This window comes from Acomys russatus, chromosome 25 (assembly GCF_903995435.1).
Source record: "Acomys russatus chromosome 25, mAcoRus1.1, whole genome shotgun sequence".
Classification (NCBI taxonomy): domain Eukaryota; kingdom Metazoa; phylum Chordata; class Mammalia; order Rodentia; family Muridae; genus Acomys; species Acomys russatus.
In genome coordinates, this window is record NC_067161.1 from 32,868,885 (window position 1) to 32,888,359 (window position 19,475).

The window sequence follows — 19,475 nt, forward strand, 5'->3', positions numbered from 1 at the left end:
TTGCAAACGATAGTCTGATATTAATTGAGTGTCAATCCAGTGTGGCAGTTCATGCCTTTAGATCTAGCACTTGGAGGTAAGCCTAGAGGAGTGCCATGAGTTCAAAGCCAGCCTTGGGTACAGAATGAGGTCCTGTCTCAAAACACGACACTGGGCTGAGATTATAGCTCAGCAGCCTATAAAGTGGCTATGAAGGCGCTGTCTGCCAAGCCTGAGGACTCGAGGGATAGTAGGAATCCTCTGATCTCCCCATGCACACCGTGCAGCACCCACGCCCTCACACAGACAGTAGCAAAGAGATTAAATAGGACACATCTTAGAACCGTGTAAGCAGACTTCAAGGCCCAGGTCTGATTTAGGCGCCTAACTCTGAACCAAAGTTGTTTTGAATGTTAAATGAATAATGTCTGTAAGCACTTAGAAGTGCCTGCAAACTAAGGAGTCTGTCCAGTACACAGCTTGTGAGCTGATTTTTGTTTGCTTTCCAGTGTAGTGTGCTTGTGGTTGAGTCTAGGTCCTTGTGTGTGTGACCCTCTACCACCAAGTTACACCCACTGCTCCAATCCACAGACTTTCTAAAGTTTACCTGCTCCAGATGTGTCCCAGGTATCCCTTATAAGAATCAGATTGAGGGCGCTGGAGAGAGGGCTCAGAGGTTAAGAGCACTGGCTGCTCTTCCAAAGGTCATAGCCATCTATAGTGAAATCTGGTGCCCTTTTCTGGCCTGCAGGTTCACGTGCAGACAAAACACTGTATAAATAATAATTTTTTTTTTTTTTTTTTTTTTTAAAAGAATCAGATTGACAGCCGGGCGTGGTGGCGCATGCCTTTAATCCCAGCACTCGGGAGGCAGAGGCAGGCGGATCGCTGTGAGTTCGAGGCCAGCCTGGTCTACAAAGTGAGTCCAGGATGGCCAAGGCTACACAGAGAAACCCTGTCTCGAAAAACAAAAAAAAAAAAAAAAAAAAAAAAAAAAAAAAAAGAATCAGATTGACGTACTTTTACTATTTAACATTTAGACTGCTGGGGGCGAAAAAACAAACAAAAAGGAAAAGAAAATTTAGGCAACTAACCAAGTGTTATGGTATACATCTGCTGACAGGACTTAAATGCAGCTTTGGCTACACTGGGAGATTCTATTTTCTTTTGTTTTTTTTTTTCTTTCCTTCCTTTCCTTCCTTCCTTCCTCCCTCCTTCCTCTCCCTCTCTCCCTAAGACAAGGCCCCACCTTGTAGCTCCGGCTGTCTTGGAACTCACCTTGTAGACCAGACTCTTCTGGTTTATAAAGTGAGAGGACCACGGAGATCCACCTGCCTCCCTTAGTGCTGGGATTTTAGGCGTACTGGAATTAAAGGCATACACCACCACCTCCTGGCACCCAAATTTATTTTTTAAATGATTTATTTTCATCCAAGAAAATTTTCTCTCACTTTTCATGTGGCCTGCCTTCTTGAAGACATGATGTTAGTAATTGTGCAATGCCTTTCTAGTGAGTGTATAGGCATTACCTCAAGTTAACAAGGGCGCCACCTCACCGTACTGTAGACAAGTGGGAGCAACAAGCTTCAGCTGACTAGGACCAAACTTTGTTGTAGACAGGGTTTCTCTGTGTAGCCTTGGCTGCCCTGGACTCAATTTATAGTCCAGGTTGGCCTTGAACTCACAGAGATCCACCTGCCTCTGCCTCCCTTAGTGCTGGGATTACAGGTGTACACCACCAAGCTGGCTCCAAACTTAGTTCTTTAATTACGTGAGGTCACAAATGATAGATATGATTTATATATCTATATTACATACTATATCATTACAACCTAGGCCTTTCATATGCTAGACAAGTCATTTACCACTGAACTATATCCATAGCCCAATTTAAAACTTGTTTTGAGATGGGGGTCTCAATTAATTACTTAGGTAGGTTTAGAACTCATATTTTTCTTGCCTCTGCCTCCTAAGATTACAGGAATGGCTATGTAGCCCAGCTGGCCTGGAACTGGCGTGATGCCCTGCTTCCACCTCACCGGTGAATGCTGGAATTATGGTTATTGTTGCCATGCTTGGATATTGTATAGATTTTAAATTGTTTTCTTTTTGTTTTTTGAGACAGGATTTCTCTGTGTAGCCTTGACTTGCTTTGTAGACCAGGCTGGCCTTGAACTCACAGGGATCCACCTGCCTTTGCCTCCTGAGTGCTGAAATTAAAGGCATGCGTACCACCGCCCAGCGAGAAACCCTGTCTTGAACCCTCCCCTCCAAAAACTGTTATACTGAAGCTGGGCGTGGTGGTGCACACCTGTAATCCCAGCACTCTGGGAGGCAGAGGTGGGTTGATCTCTTGAGTTCAAGGCCAGCCTGGTCTACAGAGTGAGCCCAGGGCAGCCTAGGCTATACAGAGACACCCTGTCTTGAAAACACACACACACCTTGGGAGGCGGAAGCAGGCAGATCAATGTGAGTTTAAGGCCAGCCTGATCTACAAAATGAGTTCAGAACAGCCAAGGCTATAATTTACTTCTTTTATTTTATGTGCATTGGTGTTTTGCTTTAATGCATGTCTGTGTGAGGATGTTGGATCCCTTGAAACTCAGTCACAGACAGTTGTGAGCTGCCATCCTGGTGCTGGGAATTAAACCTGGGTCCATCTGGAAGAGCAGCCAGTGCTCTTAACTGCTGAGCCATCTTTCCAGTGCCTGCTTTATTTATTTTTTAAACAAGAGTCTCTATTAGCCCTGGCTGCCCTGGAAGTTTGTAAACCAGGCAAGGTCTGCCTCCCAAGTGCTGGGACTAAAGGCGTGTACTACCATGCTTGTCCTAGCTTTTCGTTTTTGGGACAAAGCCTCAGGTAGCTCAGGCTGGCCTCAGGTTTGCTATAGAGCTAAGAATTGCCTTGACTTTCTGATTCTCCTGCTTTACCTCCTAACTGCTGGGATTGCAGGTGTGGGAAAGCTGGGCTCTATTAGGTTTTAATATAGATTTAAGCACATACATTAAAGGGAGGAGCGGGAGGGCAGTGCACACCCAGGGTCTCTAGACGGCTCAAGAACTGCATGTAACTTGTAAGTCATGTCAAATATAAAGTCATTTTCCTGACCCATGTTTGATGTCACTCAACTAATCACAGCTCTGCCTCTGCAGGACTGTATAAGAAAACTGGTAAGCTGGTATTCCTGGGATTGGACAATGCGGGGAAGACGACGCTGCTCCACATGCTGAAAGACGACAGGCTCGGCCAGCACGTCCCAACACTGCATCCCAGTAAGTGTTTCCTCCATGTGAGTAATGTTGAGTCATAGGCCCTGCCCAAACAGTTTTTTTGATTTGGGGTTTTGATTAATAAAATATGAGACTATTCAGCCTGTTCTGAAATAGCTGGGTAAATAGTAATTGACCTGGTTCCCAGAGCACAAAGTACAATCTAGAAGCAATGCTCACACTTTTTTTATCCCTGCACTTGGCTATACTGTGAGCCCAGTCTACGCTACAGAATCAGAAACTACAGAGCTAGCAGCAGAAAGAAACAGAAGGCTAAGTTTTATCTGTAGCTGTACAGTGAAAAAATTATAAACCAGGCAGATACAGTTTAAAAACAAGTTCATCAGGGACTGGAGAGATGGCTCAGTGGTTAAGAGCACTGGCTCCTCTTTCAAAGGATATGAGTTCAGTTTTCAGCACCCATGTGGCAGCTTACAACTGTCTATAGCTCCAGTTCCAGAAGATCTGGCACCCTCACACAGACACACATGTACAGGCAAAACACCAATGCACTAAAAAGAATTAATTTTTTAAAAAGTTAATTAAAGGATGCATGTGGTGGCTCACACCTTTAACCCTAGCACTTGGAAGAGGCAGCTGAATCTGTGAGTTCAAGGCCAGTTTGGTCTTCATAGTAAATTCTAGGTCAACCAGGGCTCCATCATGAGACCCTGTCTCAAAAAATAGACATGAAGGCCAGGCAGTGGTGGCGCATGCCATTAATCCCAGCACCCATGAGGCAGAGGCAGGTGAATCACTGTGAGTTTGAGGCCAGCCTGGTCTACAAAGTGAGTCTAGGACATCCAGGGCTACACAGAGAAACCTTGTCTCAAAAAACAAAAACAAACAACAAAAAAAGAGTAGCCTTCTGCCCTAGACCTTTGGCATGCACACACCTACACTCATACATACCTAAAGTAAAAAGAACATTTTAAAACTGGCGTGGTGGCGCACACCTTTAATCCCAGCAGTTGGGAGGCAGAGGCGGGCGGATCATTGTGAGTTCGAGGCCAGCCTGGTCTACAAAGTGAGTCCAGCCCAGCCAAGGCTACACAGAGAAACCCTGTCTCGAAAAACCAAAAACAGAAAAAAGAAAGAAAGAAAGAAAAGAATAAAGAATAAAAAAAAAATAAAGAAAGACCAAAAAACCAAACCAAAACATTAAAAAGAACTTACTTCTTTTTAAAAAGGGAATTGGGGGCAGGGACATGGCAGAAGTAGAAGAGATCATGAGTACTTTTACTTTTCTTTTGCTTGCTGGTATTGCTCCCTTCACTGATCCCATGAATGTTTTGTTTTGTTTGGGTGGAGGTTGGTTTTGAGACAGGGTTTCTCTGTGTAGCCCTGGCTGTCCTGGAACTCTCTATAGACCAGGCTGGCCTTGAACTCAGAGATCTTCCTGCCTCTGCCTCCCAAGTGCTGAGATTAAAGGTGTGCACCACCACACCCATCTCCAGGAATATTTCTTAAGCACCTGCTGTATGTCACACCTGAATCTAGACACGAAACTGCAGGGCACAGAGCAAGTGCCTGTCTCAGCTTTCTTGCATCTCACATTCATTCCAACTTGTATTTTTCCACATAAAGTGTGTATGGAAAAAGTAACAGCCCTATGTCCTTTGGTCTGGCAATTCTAGTACTAGGTATTAATCTGAGAAAGTGAGGATATGTACTAACCAAAAGCCTTGGACAGAAAAGAGAGGGAAAGCGGCAGCATACGTTCTGCAAGCAAGAGGAATGCCAGCTGAGTGTGCACGCGTGTGGGCCACCCGAGGGCCAGCACTTGAGAGTCAGCCTGGAAATCCTAAGTTTGAGTGTTTACACAGAGTTCCAGACCGGCCAGGATAAATAAGACTCTCAAAAAATAAAAATAAGATAGACCTTAGTCGTGACACATTCTACGAGAGAAGCTGGTAACAAGAAGTTCCCTGTCATGTGATACTTTCACGTGAAATTTTTAGAATAAGCGAGAGTAATCTATGGTGATAGACTTGAGCTGCTTCAAGGGACAAGGTCTAGGGTGGGGGCTGATGGGAGGGACAGGAGACGTCAGCATCTCAGACTGTTTTGTACCTTAATTTATTAGGTTGGCATTTCTTTGATAGAGTGTGTACAAGATGTCACTATTGGAGTGGGTAGGCAGCCACATCCAAGCATTGCCCGTTCCTTATGGTAGTGACTCTGAGTACAGACCCTGTTTACTATTTAATGTACTTAAAACACTACATAGAATTCTCTCCCTTTAGTTTTTGAGATAGGGTTCTGCTGTGTAGCCCAAGCTAACTTCAAATTCATCCCTCTTCATCATCCATAGCTTCCCAGTTACTGGAGCTGTGTGTGAGCTACCCCAGCCAGGTTACAGTTCCTTAACAAAATCAATGATCTGGCGCCATGTAGTTCTGTGGACATTTTGTTGTGATTTTGGGGAACTTCTCTATAGAACTTCCATGAGGGAAGATAACAGAGTCTGGAAGGCTTTCCCACTACGAGCTAGGTAACTAGATGGAAACACACATGCACAGTTGTTTTCAAACACTGAGCAGTAGCCGGCACAGGACTGCAGTTCCTAAATGAGTGAAACATAACTTTTCTGTATTCTAGCTTTGTTCCAGAAGGTGGTTTTCAACTCCAGTGTAAGAGAAAAGCCCGATAGCCCAGTCAGCTGAGGAGACAGAGAGCAGAACTGGGAGGCTAGAACTTGCCAGGCACAGCACCAGAGGAAGGAGAGTGGGGGGATTACTCCAGAAGTGAGTGTGCAGAACACCTGTTGTGCATGTGTGAAGTAGAACTCCCTAAGGAACCACATCTGGAGAAAGAGCAAGTCCACCAGAATGAAGTTTAAAAAAAACCACAGTAACATTTAGTGTATATTGTAGTTTTATAATGTAAAATTAGTAAGACATACAAAAAGTAGGTAAGTGTGACCCATAATCAGGAGAAAAATCTATCACAAGAAACAGACCCGGGAGTGACAAAGGATGACAGGGTTAGTAGATAAGGACACAGCTCTGGTGGCCTGGAGCTGTGGCTCATTTGGTAGAATACCTGCCTAGCCTAGCTATAAATAATCTGCATAAACTGAGCATGGTGGATCATGCCCGTGATCTGCTTCATAGCAAGTTCAAGACCAGCCTAGGTTGCATGAGACTTGTCTCACGAAATTAAGCTTGAAAGATTCTTCTTTGTTTCCTTCATTACACTTTTTTACTCAGGGGTAGGGTACATGCCATGCTACAAGTGGAGGTCAGCAAGCAAACTGTGGTGTCAGTGCTCTCATTCCACCCTGTGGGCTCTAGGGACCAAAGATAGGTCATTGGTGGCAAGTGTCTTTACCTGTTGAGCCATCTTGCTGACCCCCCCTTTTTTTTCTTTCTTTCCTTCCTTCCTTCCTTTCCTTCCTCCCTCTTTCTTTCTTTCTTTCTTTAAAATTTAAAGAGATCTTGTGACCAGGGATTTAAAGGAAAATATGAACCCAATGAGGAGATAAATAGAACATAACAGGTCTTTCTAGCCCAGGCTAGCTTTGAACTTTTTCTGTAGCCAAGGATGAGCTTAACTTCTGCTCTTTCTGCCTTTACCTCCTAAGTGTTGGGGTTATAGACATGAGCCCGCCTGCCTGGCAAATTTCTGATTATGTTGTTAAAATAATCTTGTTTTTATTTAGCTTCAGAAGAACTCACTATTGCTGGCATGACTTTCACAACTTTTGATCTGGGTGGGCACGTCCAAGGTAAGATTTTATTTCTCTTAGTCTCTGTTTTAGCCTAATTTTAATAAATGTGGCTGCTATGGTCCAGAGCTTTGAACTCCATTTTCTTCAAGTAAGGCAGAGTAAGGTTAAGGATATCACTGGATATATGGTACTTCTGATTCACTGAAGTCTGAACTGCTTACAGCAGTGAGGTATAAGGAAAATTTAGCTTCTATTTTCTCTTTTCATCAGGCTACTTCTCACCTGTTGTCAAAATCAGATTATGAGCCAGGTGTGGTGGCACACACCTTTAATCCCAGCACTCGGGAGGCAGCCTGGATTACAAAGTGAGTCCAGGACAGCCAAGGGCTTCACAGAGAGACCCTGTCTCAAAAAACAAACAAACAAAAAACTAATAAATAGTTTTCTCCTTTAAAAAGTCTATAATGGAAAAGAAATTACCCTCATGGTTTCTTAGACTTTAGGAAATTAATATTTTAATAATAAATCATAAATTTAGTTGTAAAAATTCTTTGGTGATAATATTACCACTTATGGGCAATGTTGGATACTAATAAGATGGCTGTACTTGGTTATTTTTACATAAAGAGTTAAATCTTGGCTGAATATTTTATAGTGAGACAGAGAATCTTTAGCATTTTTCAAACTCTTTTTGTTTTTTTTTTTTCCAAGACAAGGTTTCTCTGTGTAGTCCTGGCTGTCCTGGAACTCTGTAGGCCAGGCTGGCCTTAAACTCGGAGATCCACCTGCCTCTGCCTCCTGAGTGCAGAGATTAAAAGTATGTGCCACCACTGCCCCCCATCTCTTCTTTTTAAGATTTATTTTATGTGTGTTTTGCCTGCATGTATGTCTGCGCACTGTATGTGTGCCTGGTGCCTGTTTAGGTCAGAAGAGGACATCAAATTCCCCTGAAACTAGAGTTACAGATGGTTGGGAACTAGTATGTGAGTGTTGCGAATCAAACTCAGGTCTTCTGCAAGCGCAAGTGCTCTTAACCACCGAGCCAGCTCTCCAGTTCCGATGTTTTGTTTTATAGCCATCGATGCCAAGAATGCTGCTTTGTATAAAGGCATAGTGCAAAAAGGCAGGAGTATGTTCAGGACCATTTTAGAAACTGCTGAAAATTCTAACCTAGTTCAAGCTAGAATTCAGTTAGTGATTTTCCTCCCTTCTTTTATGGAACTGAATTCAGCACCTTAAGCAGCAGTTTTTAAATGAGCAGTCAAAACCAATAATTCCAAAGGTATGTTAATTTGATACTTACATACTGAGGGATGGTGGGAAGAAAATATTAGAAGTCTTTTTTTGCCGAAATTAAACCACTGTGTTTCTATAAGAGTAGAAAACTGTCTGTGCAGCTAAAATCCTGCCGTTCCTAGCACACAGTAGTCTGGAATCTGAGCCGAAGTGTTTGAAGCAGTGTTGTTTGGAGCTGTGTGGTGTGATGCATCCCTGGTGCTTGTGTTAAGAACCAGGGCTGCAGTGAAGTCAAGTGCTGTGACGGCATACATGGGATAGCAATGCCAGAATCAAGACTCCCTGGTTTTTAGTTCATTTTTTGGTTGTTGGGCATTCAGAAACCTATTATTGTTGTCAAATTTTCTTGACCCATAGCTTAAGAACCCATAGTTTATGAATGGACTGGAAAGATGGTCCAGTGGTTAAGACACTGGCTGTCCTTCCAGAGGACCTGGTTTTAATTCCTAGCAGGCACATGATGCCTCACAACTATCTGTAGCTCCATGCCCTCTTCTGGCTCTGCAGGCAATGGTTAGACACACATTGGCAAAACTCATACACATAAAATAAAATAAAAAAATTAAAAGCTGGGGTATAATGTACATGTTCCAGGATTTCCTTAGGAAAGGAATAGAAAACAATTAAGTGGAATAACAGATCCCGCTTGGCAGTGGTGGCACACACACGCCTTTGATCCCAGCACTTGAGAGGCAGAGTCAGGCAGATCTTTGTGAGTTTGAGGCCAGCCTGGTCTACAAAGAGAGTCCAGGACAGCCAGGGCTCTGTTACACAGAGAAACCTTGTCTTGAAGAAAGAAAGAAAGAAAGAAAGAAAGAAAGAAAGAAAGAAAGAAAGAAAGAAAGAAAGAAAGAAAGAAAGACAAAAAAATAAAAATAAAAAATAAATAAAAAAGAAAGAAAGAAAGAGGAGAAATAAGAGATCCCAATTTTTTCGGTTTGATGAAAATTGAAACTTGGGTCTGGAGCGATGGCTCAGTGGTGATGAACACTGGTTGCTTTTGCAGAAGACCTCAGCTCAACTCCTAGCAACCACACGGTGGCTCACAGCCAGTTCCAAGGAATCAGCTCCTTCTGTCCTCTTTGGCTACCAGCCACATGCGTAGTGCATAGACATACATGCAGGTACATATGCATATAAAATAAAATAAATCTCTAAGAAAACTGTCACCTCTCAGCTGCAAAGAACACCAAGCACAGTATGATGCAAACATCATTTTTTGTAGAAGACCCACAAAAAAGAAGAGCACCAAGAGGAGAAAAGCAAAAAGACTCGTAACCCTCATGGGAAGAACAGCCTCAGCCCAGCGAGCTGGCTCAGCAGATATGGTGCTCGCTGCTCAGTCCATGACCAGAGTCCGGTTCCTCATGGTCCTCACAGTATAAGGGGAGAACAGACTCCCAAAATCTGTGTTCTGACCCTCACACATGTACTGTGGGGTGGCTGCTCCCACATGTGTACTCTCACACACAAAATAAATAATAAATGTAAAAAAGAGAGAAGCAACACATTTGTCATCAGAAACTAGGTAAACATAAAGACCGTGGAGAATTATTTTTCAAATACTGAAGGAAAAATGTTTCTTGTTTAGGTTGACTTACTTGAGTGTTTTGCGTGCATGTTTGTGTGCGCACCAAATGCATGCCTGGTGCCCTTAGGGGTCAGAAGAGATCGTCATAGTCTATAGGCCTAGAGCTACAGGTGGTATGAACCCCCTTGTGGGTGCTGGGAACTGAGCCCTGGTCCTATGGAAGAGCATCCATCTTAGCCACTGAGCCTCCTCTCCAGCCCCCACAAACATGTCCTTATAGTTGAATATGAACTGTCTGTGTGTGGTTATATGTTCAACATCTGGTCCCTAGCTGGTTGCACAATTTTGAGTTATTTTCATTAATTAACTGTTTTCTATTTTGAATATAACAGTTTGTAATTTGCCAAGCCTGTACCTGGTACTAACATCATTCTCTCATTGATTTTATATTTATTGCTAGCTAAACCTGAGAAAGGAGAAATGTTTAAAAAAATATTGCACATACACATACACACATATATGTTTTTTACTGCTTAAATTTGGTTGATGAGAGTTCATAGTGGTTTTTTAGTGAACTTAATGAGAGTCACTGTGTCTCTGAGTATACACCATGTGTGTGCAGGTCCCTGTAGAAGCAGAAGAGGGCGTGGGATCCCCTGCAACTGGAGTTGCAGGTGGTTGTGAGCACCTATGTGCTTTTGGGAAGCAAACTAGGGTCCTTTGGAAGAACAGGAAGCACTCTTAAGCACTGAGCATTTCTCCTGCTCCTAATCCTGTTTCTTAATGGGGGACAGTAAAGAATTTGACTTGCCTACAATCAAGGAAGGTCTGAAGTTTGTTTTGGTATTCTGGGGAAATTTTGGTACCAAAATCTTTGGCAAAACAAGCAGGTGGCTGTACAGTAAAATAGCAGGCAAAAGGACACCTCAGTACCCTTGAGACCTTGTTGGACTCTCCCATCAAACCATCCACTAGGCTTGACCAACACATAAATCCTAACTCATGATTGTTTTTGTTAGCCCGAAGAGTATGGAAAAACTACCTTCCTGCTATCAATGGCATTGTATTTCTTGTGGATTGTGCAGACCATGAAAGGCTGTTAGAATCAAAAGAAGAACTTGATGTAAGTTGAATAATTAAAACTAAACACAGTGAACTCCCTCTGGGCAGCCTGAAGGAACAGGTGCGGATGGCGCTGTCGGAGTGCAGCTTTCCTGCAGTGTCTGAGAACACTGCTGACAGTCTGGGCTCAGAGATTGCTTTAACTGGTCATGACTACTTAGAATGGAGAGGCAGTACACCGCAGTAGCTGGCGCTAGTGAGGAAGTGCTAACAGAAACACCTCTGAAGACCCGAGTTCACCCTCTCCAGAGTGTGCCCTGCATGTGTGTGCATGCCTGTAAGCTCCTGAAGCCAGTTGATCCAGAGTCGTACTGTCTCAGGATTCCGTTCCTTCACAATTGTTCAGCCATCTTTGTGGCCACTTCCAGGAGGAAGTAGGTGCGTGCTTACATCCCTCTGTACCCTCTCTTGGTCAGACATTTTGTAAAGAGGCTCAGCAGTTTCCAGCAAGGCAGAGCTAAATCTGGGACCACGGAGTAAGGAGGTCCGTGGTCTGACTGGAGTCAGCCTGACCATTCCTTTATCCAGAAAGGCTCTGTGATCTGGAACAGGGTCAGTTCGTTGCTGACTCTTCCTTATGTTAAGCACAGTATCGCCTCCCTCAGCACTCAGGTCAGTGCCTAAATAGTTGCTCCTGTTCCTTCACCTGAGATTGGAACCTAGTCACAGAGCCAGAAGTGAAACAGGGTTGCCCCACCTCCAAGGCACCCATTCTGTCTTAGTGATTTGCACAGTGAGCCTCTCCAGGCCTGAGGGACACAGGAGGATCTGGCGTATGGTTCCTTAGTGCTCACTTAAAGTGGTGAGCAAAGTGTGATTAGGAAGCTCTGGGTGTCACGACACAGCGATGAATGAGTCCTTGGCTGTTTGGTATCGGTTCAAAATAAGATGTTTAGGTAGTTTTAAATCAACTTGTCTTTCCTGTTATTTGCTTTTTTTCAGTCCCTAATGACAGATGAAACCATTGCCAATGTGCCTATTCTAATTCTTGGGAATAAGATTGACAGACCTGAAGCCGTCAGTGAAGAGAGGTTACGAGAGATGTTTGGATTATATGGTCAGACAACAGGGAAGGTAAAAACCTTTTTTATTTTTATTTTACTTTATTTGTTTTTTGAAATAGGGTCTCACTGTAGCTCTAGCTGTCTTAGAACTCACTGTGTAGACCAGACTGACATCAAACTCACAGAGATCTGCCAGCCTCTGCCTCCTGAGGGCTGGGAATAAATGTATTTGCCACAACACCCAGCTAAGAAAGGTAAAAAACTTTAGAAAGTGATTTCTTTGGGTTTTTTGGTTTTAAATAGGAGCTCATCGTGTAGCCCTGAGTAGCTTGAAACTCTCTTGATTCTCTTGCCTTTACCTCACAAGAGCTGAGATCACACACATACACCAGTGTGACCACTTTTTCCCCCCCTGAGACAGGGTTTCTCTGTGCAACAGAGCCCTGGCTGTCCTACACTCACTTTTGTAGACCAGGCTGGCCTCGAACTCACAGAGATCCACCTGCCTCTGCCTCCTGAGTGCTGGGGCTAAAGGCTTTGACCAGTGTGAATATTTAATTCTGTAGTAAAAACATCTTACATTTCTTTTTCTTTTTTTTTTTTTTTTTTTACGTATATGAGTGCTCTCTCTGCATGTACACCTGCAGGCCAGAAGAGGGCATCAGATCATATTATAGATGGTTAAGAGCCTCCATGTGGTTGCTGGAAATTGAACTCAGGACCTCTGGAAGAGCGAGCAGTGCCCTTAACCGCTGAGCCATCTCTCCAGCCCCCACCTTACATTTCTATGTACAACTATACAAGCTCATTTTTTTCCTTAAAGAAAACTTACCTGTATATTTAGTTTCTCTCTCTCTCTCTCTCTCTCTCTCTCTCTCTCTCTCTCTCTCTCTCTCTGTGTGTGTGTGTATGTGTGTGTGTGTGTGTCTTTGTCTTGCTCTCCCTCCCTCCCTTCCTCCCTCCCTCCCTGTCTCTATCCTCTCTCTTTCTTGCTCTCTCTCTGTCTTCTGTCTCCCTCCTCCCTCCCTCCTTCTCTCTCTGTCTCTTCTCTCTCTCTCTCTCTCTCTCTCTCTCTCTCTCTCTCTCTCTCTCTCTCTCCCTAGTTTGTTTTGTTTTTTCGAGACAGGGTTTCTCTGTGTAATAGCTCTGGCTGTCCTGGACTTGCTTTGTAGACCATTGAGTTTCTTTTAATCCTTTTATTTCTAAGTGTTAATCATCATAAACTTTTGGCATTAGCTATAGGCTAGAGGTGTAGCTCAGTAGTAGAGGATGCCTGGGTTCTGTTACCAACACTACCCAAAACCAGAACAAATCACCACCACCAGGCCACGAGGGTGTGCTCCCATTTTAGCCTTCTATCTGTTTGGTTTTGCAGCCCTGGCTGTGGCTGTCAGGACTCACTTCTGTGGGGCAGGCTGCTGCCCTGGCTTCCTGTGTGCGGAGATGAAAGGTGTGCACGACATACCTGCTTTGGATTTTTATTTTTTCTTTTTACTTTCAGTGTGTTACCAAGTATCAACCTAGATCCCTACACATACCTGTCTTATGTTCAGAACCTGCACTTTATATTACTGCCTGGTGTGGTATTCTAGGCAGGTGTGAGCCACTGTGTGGGTGCTGAGAATTGAGCCCAGCTCCTCTGCAAGAACAAGTGCTCTTAACCACCGTGCATCTCTCCAGTACCCCATCCCCTTTTTAACTTTTTTTTCCTTGAGACAAGATTTCTCTGTGTAACAGCCTTAGCTGTCTTAGCTCACTTTGTAGCCCAGGGTGGCTTCGAACTCACAAAGATCCACTTGCCTTTGCCTCCAGAGTGCTGGGATTAAAGTGTGTGCCACCATGCCCGCCCCCTTTTTAAAAAAAATGTATGTTTATGGATGTTTTGCCTCCATGTATGTCTGCGTACTACATATGTTCCTATTGCACAGGGAGGCCAGAGGAGGCAGCAATTGCTCCTCAGCACTGGGCCATCTCTCCACCCCCCATTAACCAATTACACCATTAGAGTTCTTATTTTTATTTATAGTGGATTTGTTGAGGCATGAGGGGAGGCATGTTAGTACGGAAGAATTCCTGAAAGCTGCAGGACATGTCTGTAATTCCAGTACTTGGGAACCTGAGGCAGGAAGGTCACAGGTTTGAGGTCACCCTGGGTGCTACATAGTAAGACTTTCTCTACAAAACAAACAAAAAGAAATATTCCTACATAAACCGTGGGGCGTACTTCATGGTTTATAAAAAGTTGATTAGTTCATACATTAGTTCTTTCTGGGCAAAGAAAAACTGCAGCGGAGGAATGAATGTAACACGAGGTGGGATGTCTGTGCATGCTAGGGAAATACTCTACTGCTGTGGACATCCTAGCCCTCTGTCTTCCTTACACCAGTTTTAGGGAACAGTCTCATTATAGGCAAGGCTACCCTTGAACGTTGATCCTCCAGAGTGGTATGATCACAGAGGTATGCCACCACCTTTCAGAATGCTGTCTTTAACATCAGGAATAGATTTTGGGTTTTTGAGACAGGGTCTTACTTTCTAGCCTAGGCTGAGCTGGAGCTTGAGAGCCTCCCACCTCAGGTTCCCGAGAGGAATATGGCATATCCCAGCTCGTGGGCATGGCTCGGCAAGTCGGACTGTTTTCAGTCCTTAGCACCTCCCATATTCACATCTTTCCCACTCATTGCCACTTTGTCATAGCAAGAGAAGGGTTCCTGTGTAAGGGGACCTGGATGCTAATTATTGCAGGGGCCTTTGAGGGGATCCTCTTCAAGTTTAATAATAAAGACATGGAGACATCTTTCTGTACAGTATAAGGCTGTTGGCCTTTTTGTGGGGGCAGTTCCTAAGCTAGCCTTCTAAACTTAACCAGACTACCCTGCTGTTGATCCCTACCACATGGCCGGCTTGCTCTTTAACTCCCAGCTCAGTTCCTGTCTGCGCTCTGTCTCTTGCCTCCCTCCGTCCTTCCACCTGGTCGCCTTGCAAAAAGCCACACTTCTTACTCATCCATCTGAACCAGTGAGCAGCAGGCTAACGTGGTCCATCTCTTTGTGGTGCTTTTTGGCTTTGACAGTGAGAGCTTTGTGCTTTTTACCATGATAATCTCAGAGAATCATCTTTTGGGCCGGTGAGGAGGACAAGCATTTACATATAGAAAGCAGGGCCAGTTGTGGTGCACGCTTTTAATCTCAGCGCTCGGGAGGCAGAGGCAGGTGGACAGCTGTGAGTTCGAGGACAGCCTGGTCCACAAAGAGTCCAGGACAGCCAAGGCTAACACAGAAAAACCCTGTCTCAAAGAAGAAGAAGAAGAAGAAGAAGAAGGAGGAGGAGGAAGAGGAGGAGGAGGAGAAGAAGAAGAAGAAGACTGGTGTGGTGGCACACGCCTTTAATCCCAGCACTTGGGAGGCAGAGGCAGGTGGATTACTGTGAGTTTGAGGCCAACCTGGTCTACAAAGCAAGTCCAAGACAAGAAACACTGTCTCAAAAAACCAAAACAAAAGCAGATAATACCAAATATCCTGCCAGCACAGCAATTCACAATCGAAAATACAGGGGCACACCCACACAGCCATTTGATACAATGTGTGTAGGTGTAGGTCATCCCAACACTAAGCCACCATGGCTTAGCATTGACACCTTTTGTTCTGACTGAAAATCTATAGAATGCTGGGAGTAGAACTTTTATTCCATGAGACCTCAATATAACAGCTCTTTTCTCTTCCAGGGCAATGTGTCGCTGAAGGAGCTGAATGCCAGGCCTATGGAAGTGTTCATGTGCAGCGTGCTGAAAAGGCAAGGCTATGGAGAAGGCTTCCGCTGGATGGCACAGTACATCGATTAGCAGCAGTCCTGCCCACACACCCAGGCCTCAGATCCATCCCCCAACATGCATAACTTGAATTCAATAGACTTTTGTTGGTTTCAGAGTAGGTGTTTTTAGATTATTAATATATCTACCTGAGTGGAAATTGCAAACTGATTCAAGTTTGAATATCACAATGTTAGCTTTCTAATTCCACACAGATAGTTTTTACAGTTTCTAACCCCACATCAACCCATCACCGTTTATAAAAATCAGCTTCCCAGCAGTACATTTGAAGCACTTTTTAACGATGTGAAACTACAAATACAAACCATATTTAAAAGCTCATCATGTGAAACTTTTATGTACTTTTGGAAATAGTTTTTCAATTTTAGATTGTCTGCCTATCTTGTGTACAGTTAAAATCCACTTATCAGTGATTGCATGATGCCTTACCGTTTTCAGAACTACTTTTTCTTATGCAAACGTCATGCAATAAAACAAACTCCAACATTTGGCTCTTTGTTGGGTAGCTGTTTCATTTGAATGTGTCATGGCTTAGTGTGCTCTGAAAACATGAGGATTTGATATAGTACATATGAGAGCATGTCTGATAGGCAAGGAGATTCTCTCAGAAGATCCAGAATGGTGCTTAAGCTCCTAGAGGTTTTCCACTTACCACACAGCCGAGTTGAGTGTGCCTGACTCCAAGGTTCTGAATCCTCCATTTTCTTTACCAGTCACAAGACCTGCCATTACTACCATAGCCACGGTCTGTGGCCTGTCCTCTGCGGGTCCAGCCTTTCACAGAAAATCACAGCTGTGGCCTGTTGTGCAGGCTCTGCGTCCCATCCTAGTCTGATGCTGAGTTAGCAACTCTTTGAATTTAGTGATTCTTTGTCAGAGGTAGTGACAAGTGACCTGACAGTCCACAAGAGTCACTCGCAGGGCTCCTTGCGGGAACGAGACTTCTGAGAGGAGCAGCTTAGCTCAGAACCCTGTGTTCCTGGAGGGAAACAGCCGCCTGTGGGGCGGGAGTTTGCTCCAGTCCTGTGGCTCTTCTGCACTGGGGTCAGCTTGTCTCCTGAGGAGGCGAACAGGAGCTTGTCTTGGGCCATCTTTATCTCTTTGGCACTTGGCTTGCTCTGCATGTGATACTGCTGTGCTCACCAATACAACTGTGGCTAGTTACTTAGAGAGTTTCAATTCCCTAAAAAGCTCCTTATGCCAGAGACTATGCCCATCATTAACAAAAATGAAAAGTAAGCCGGCCATGGTGGCACATGCCTTTAATCCCAGCACTCGGGGGTGGGGGTGGGGGTAGAGGCAGGTGGATCTCTGTGAGTTTGAGGCCAGCCTAGTCTACAAAGTGAGTCCAGGACAGCCAAGGCTACACAAAGAGAAACCCTGTCTTGAAAAACCAACCAAACAGCTGGGCGTGGTGGCACACACCTTTAATCCCAGCACTCGGGAGGCAGAGGCAGGCGTATCGCTGTGAGTTCGAGGCCAGCCTGGTCTACAAAGTGAGTCCAGGATGGCCAAGGCTACACAGAGAAACTCTGTCTCAAAAAACCAAAAAAAAGAAAAAAAAGAAAAACCAACCAAACAAAAAACAAGAAGGAGGTAAGTGCTAATTGTTTTTGTTTTTTGAGACAGTCTGAATATACAGACTTTGTTCATGCAGAGGGGAAAAGGGCCCCGCCCATCTCAAATAGTAGCCTAAACAATAAATACGGGAATCAGTTGCTCTGCCTTAGGCTCCCCAATCTTGTTTTCCTTTCTGTAAATCAATTGTTTAGTTTTTCCCCAGATAAGAAGCAGACATGATAAGCACATATAGTGATTTTCTTTTTATTTAAAGTTTACTGTCTAGATTAGAAGAGCCTCCTCACCATTTGCTACATATGTGTAAAGAACTCAGGGGTTATCACGTTTACTTATTCATGATTGTGACTAAAAGGCTCAGAATTTAAACAAACAAACTAAAACCTCAAAATACTGAGAAAAATAAAAATGGCACAAGCCATCATGGCAGCCTGGTGTTGCCTCCTTAGTCTAAGAAGCAAGAGAGCAAGAACTGTGCTGAGCAGAGGGCTTGGTGTAAATATACAGTGCTGTGGGTGCCACCATTTCTGTTTATGCCCCATGGTTACATTAACGGAGATGGATGCCAAATCACAAGGTTGCTTCCTTGTTGGTGAGGTCGCCAGCCCAGATAGATGGCTGTCAACCTCGGGGTTACTGAAATATTTGAACTGTGACCTAGAAAGATTCTGGATCATAGCTTCATCGTCAGCGCCACCCACCTCACACACACACACACACACACACACACACACACACACACTCACACACAATTTGAAATTAAATGTACAATAAAGTAACAAGAATTTTTTTAAAAACCGTGACTCTTTAATATGGCTCTCTCATGGGTAGGGTGGATGGCATCTCAGCAGGGGTCACACAGGGAGAAGCAGGTCCCTGAGCGTCACACTCCCCCCTCTCCTGTTGTGTGCAGGGAGTGTGTGTTTGTGTGTGCGTGCACACGTGTGCTACTCCTTCCTCTCGTAGTTTATGTTTTTTTAAGAATTATTATTTTAAGTTATGTATTTAAACTGCGTGTTGGTATGTGCATTTGAGTGAAGGTGCCTGCAGGTGTTGGACCCTCTAGAACTGTAGTTCCAGGTAGTTGTGAGCTGCCTGATGTGGGTCCTGGGGCTTGAACTCAGGTTATCTAGATAAGCAAGCAGTATGTGTTAACTGCTGAGCCATCTCTCCAGCCAGTTAATGTTCCCTTTATAACCAGTGCTGGAGGTTTTTCTGGTTTTTCGAGACAGGGTTTCTCTGCGCAGCCTTGGCTGTTCTGGACTTGCTTTGTAGACCAGTCTGGCCTCGAACTTACAGTGATCCACCTGCCTCTACCTGCTGAGTGCTGGGATTACAGGCGTGTGCCACCACGCCCAGCTCATTGCCTGAACCTAACCTGCTTCAATGCCCAGACTATGGATCAGGGGAGATGGACTGGACCAAGTGAGAGGGTGCCAAGCAAGAGGGAAAGGTCTGGTGGATGTTTAGAGACAGAAGGCCTGTACTTCTTGGAAAACAACTGGTAATAGGGGCGCCACCAAGCCCACATCCAGGGGCTCAGGCCCATTCACTGTATCCCGCAGCCAGAGGGTTCTCTAGAGGGGACGATGCTTCCTGGTATAAAACAAGTTCTACACCCATCTAGCTGGGTGTAGTAGCTCATACCTGTCATCTCAGCTTCTGGGTAGTTGGGGGTACAAACTGCCAAGCATTTGAGGCCAGCCTGAGGTACAGGATGAGACTTGGTTTCGTTGATAAATCCCTTCCCCACAAAAAGCAAAAATAAATGTGGTGGTATACCCCTATAACTAGATGGGAGAATCAGAAGTTCAAGGCCAGAGTAGACTACAGAGTTGGACCATCTCTTACAAAACAAAACAACAAAAACAAAAAGCAAGGGGCTGGAGAGATGCTCAGTGGTTAAGAGCACTGACTGTTCTTCCAGAGGACCCAGGTTCAATTCCCAGCACCCACATGGCAGCTCACAACTGTCTGTAATTCTAACTGATACCCTCACACAGACATACATGCAGACAAAACATCAGTGCACATAAAATAAAGATTAAAACAAACAAACAAACAAACAAAAATGGTTCGTACTAAAAGGAGCCAGAGCTCTTAACCTCTGAGTCACCTCTCCAGCCCCATACTAGGATTTTTAAGTGGGTTTGGAACTCTGGTCCTCCTGCTTGCACGGCAAGCACCTTACTT

The 19,475-nt window shown here is 44.4% G+C and overlaps 1 protein-coding gene across 1 annotated transcript in view; it reads left to right on the forward strand.

Moving 5' to 3' along the window:
- Positions 1-16,200, forward strand: part of Sar1b (secretion associated Ras related GTPase 1B) — a 34,321-nt gene extending 18,121 nt beyond the window's left edge. Inside the window, exons 3-7 of the mRNA XM_051167537.1 lie at positions 3,133-3,252; positions 6,914-6,979; positions 10,769-10,872; positions 11,814-11,945; positions 15,600-16,200. Of these exons, the coding sequence (XP_051023494.1) occupies positions 3,133-3,252; positions 6,914-6,979; positions 10,769-10,872; positions 11,814-11,945; positions 15,600-15,716 (539 nt within the window). The 3' untranslated portion in view covers positions 15,717-16,200. The remainder of the gene's footprint in view (positions 1-3,132; positions 3,253-6,913; positions 6,980-10,768; positions 10,873-11,813; positions 11,946-15,599) is intronic.
- The last annotated feature ends 3,275 nt before the right edge of the window (positions 16,201-19,475 follow it).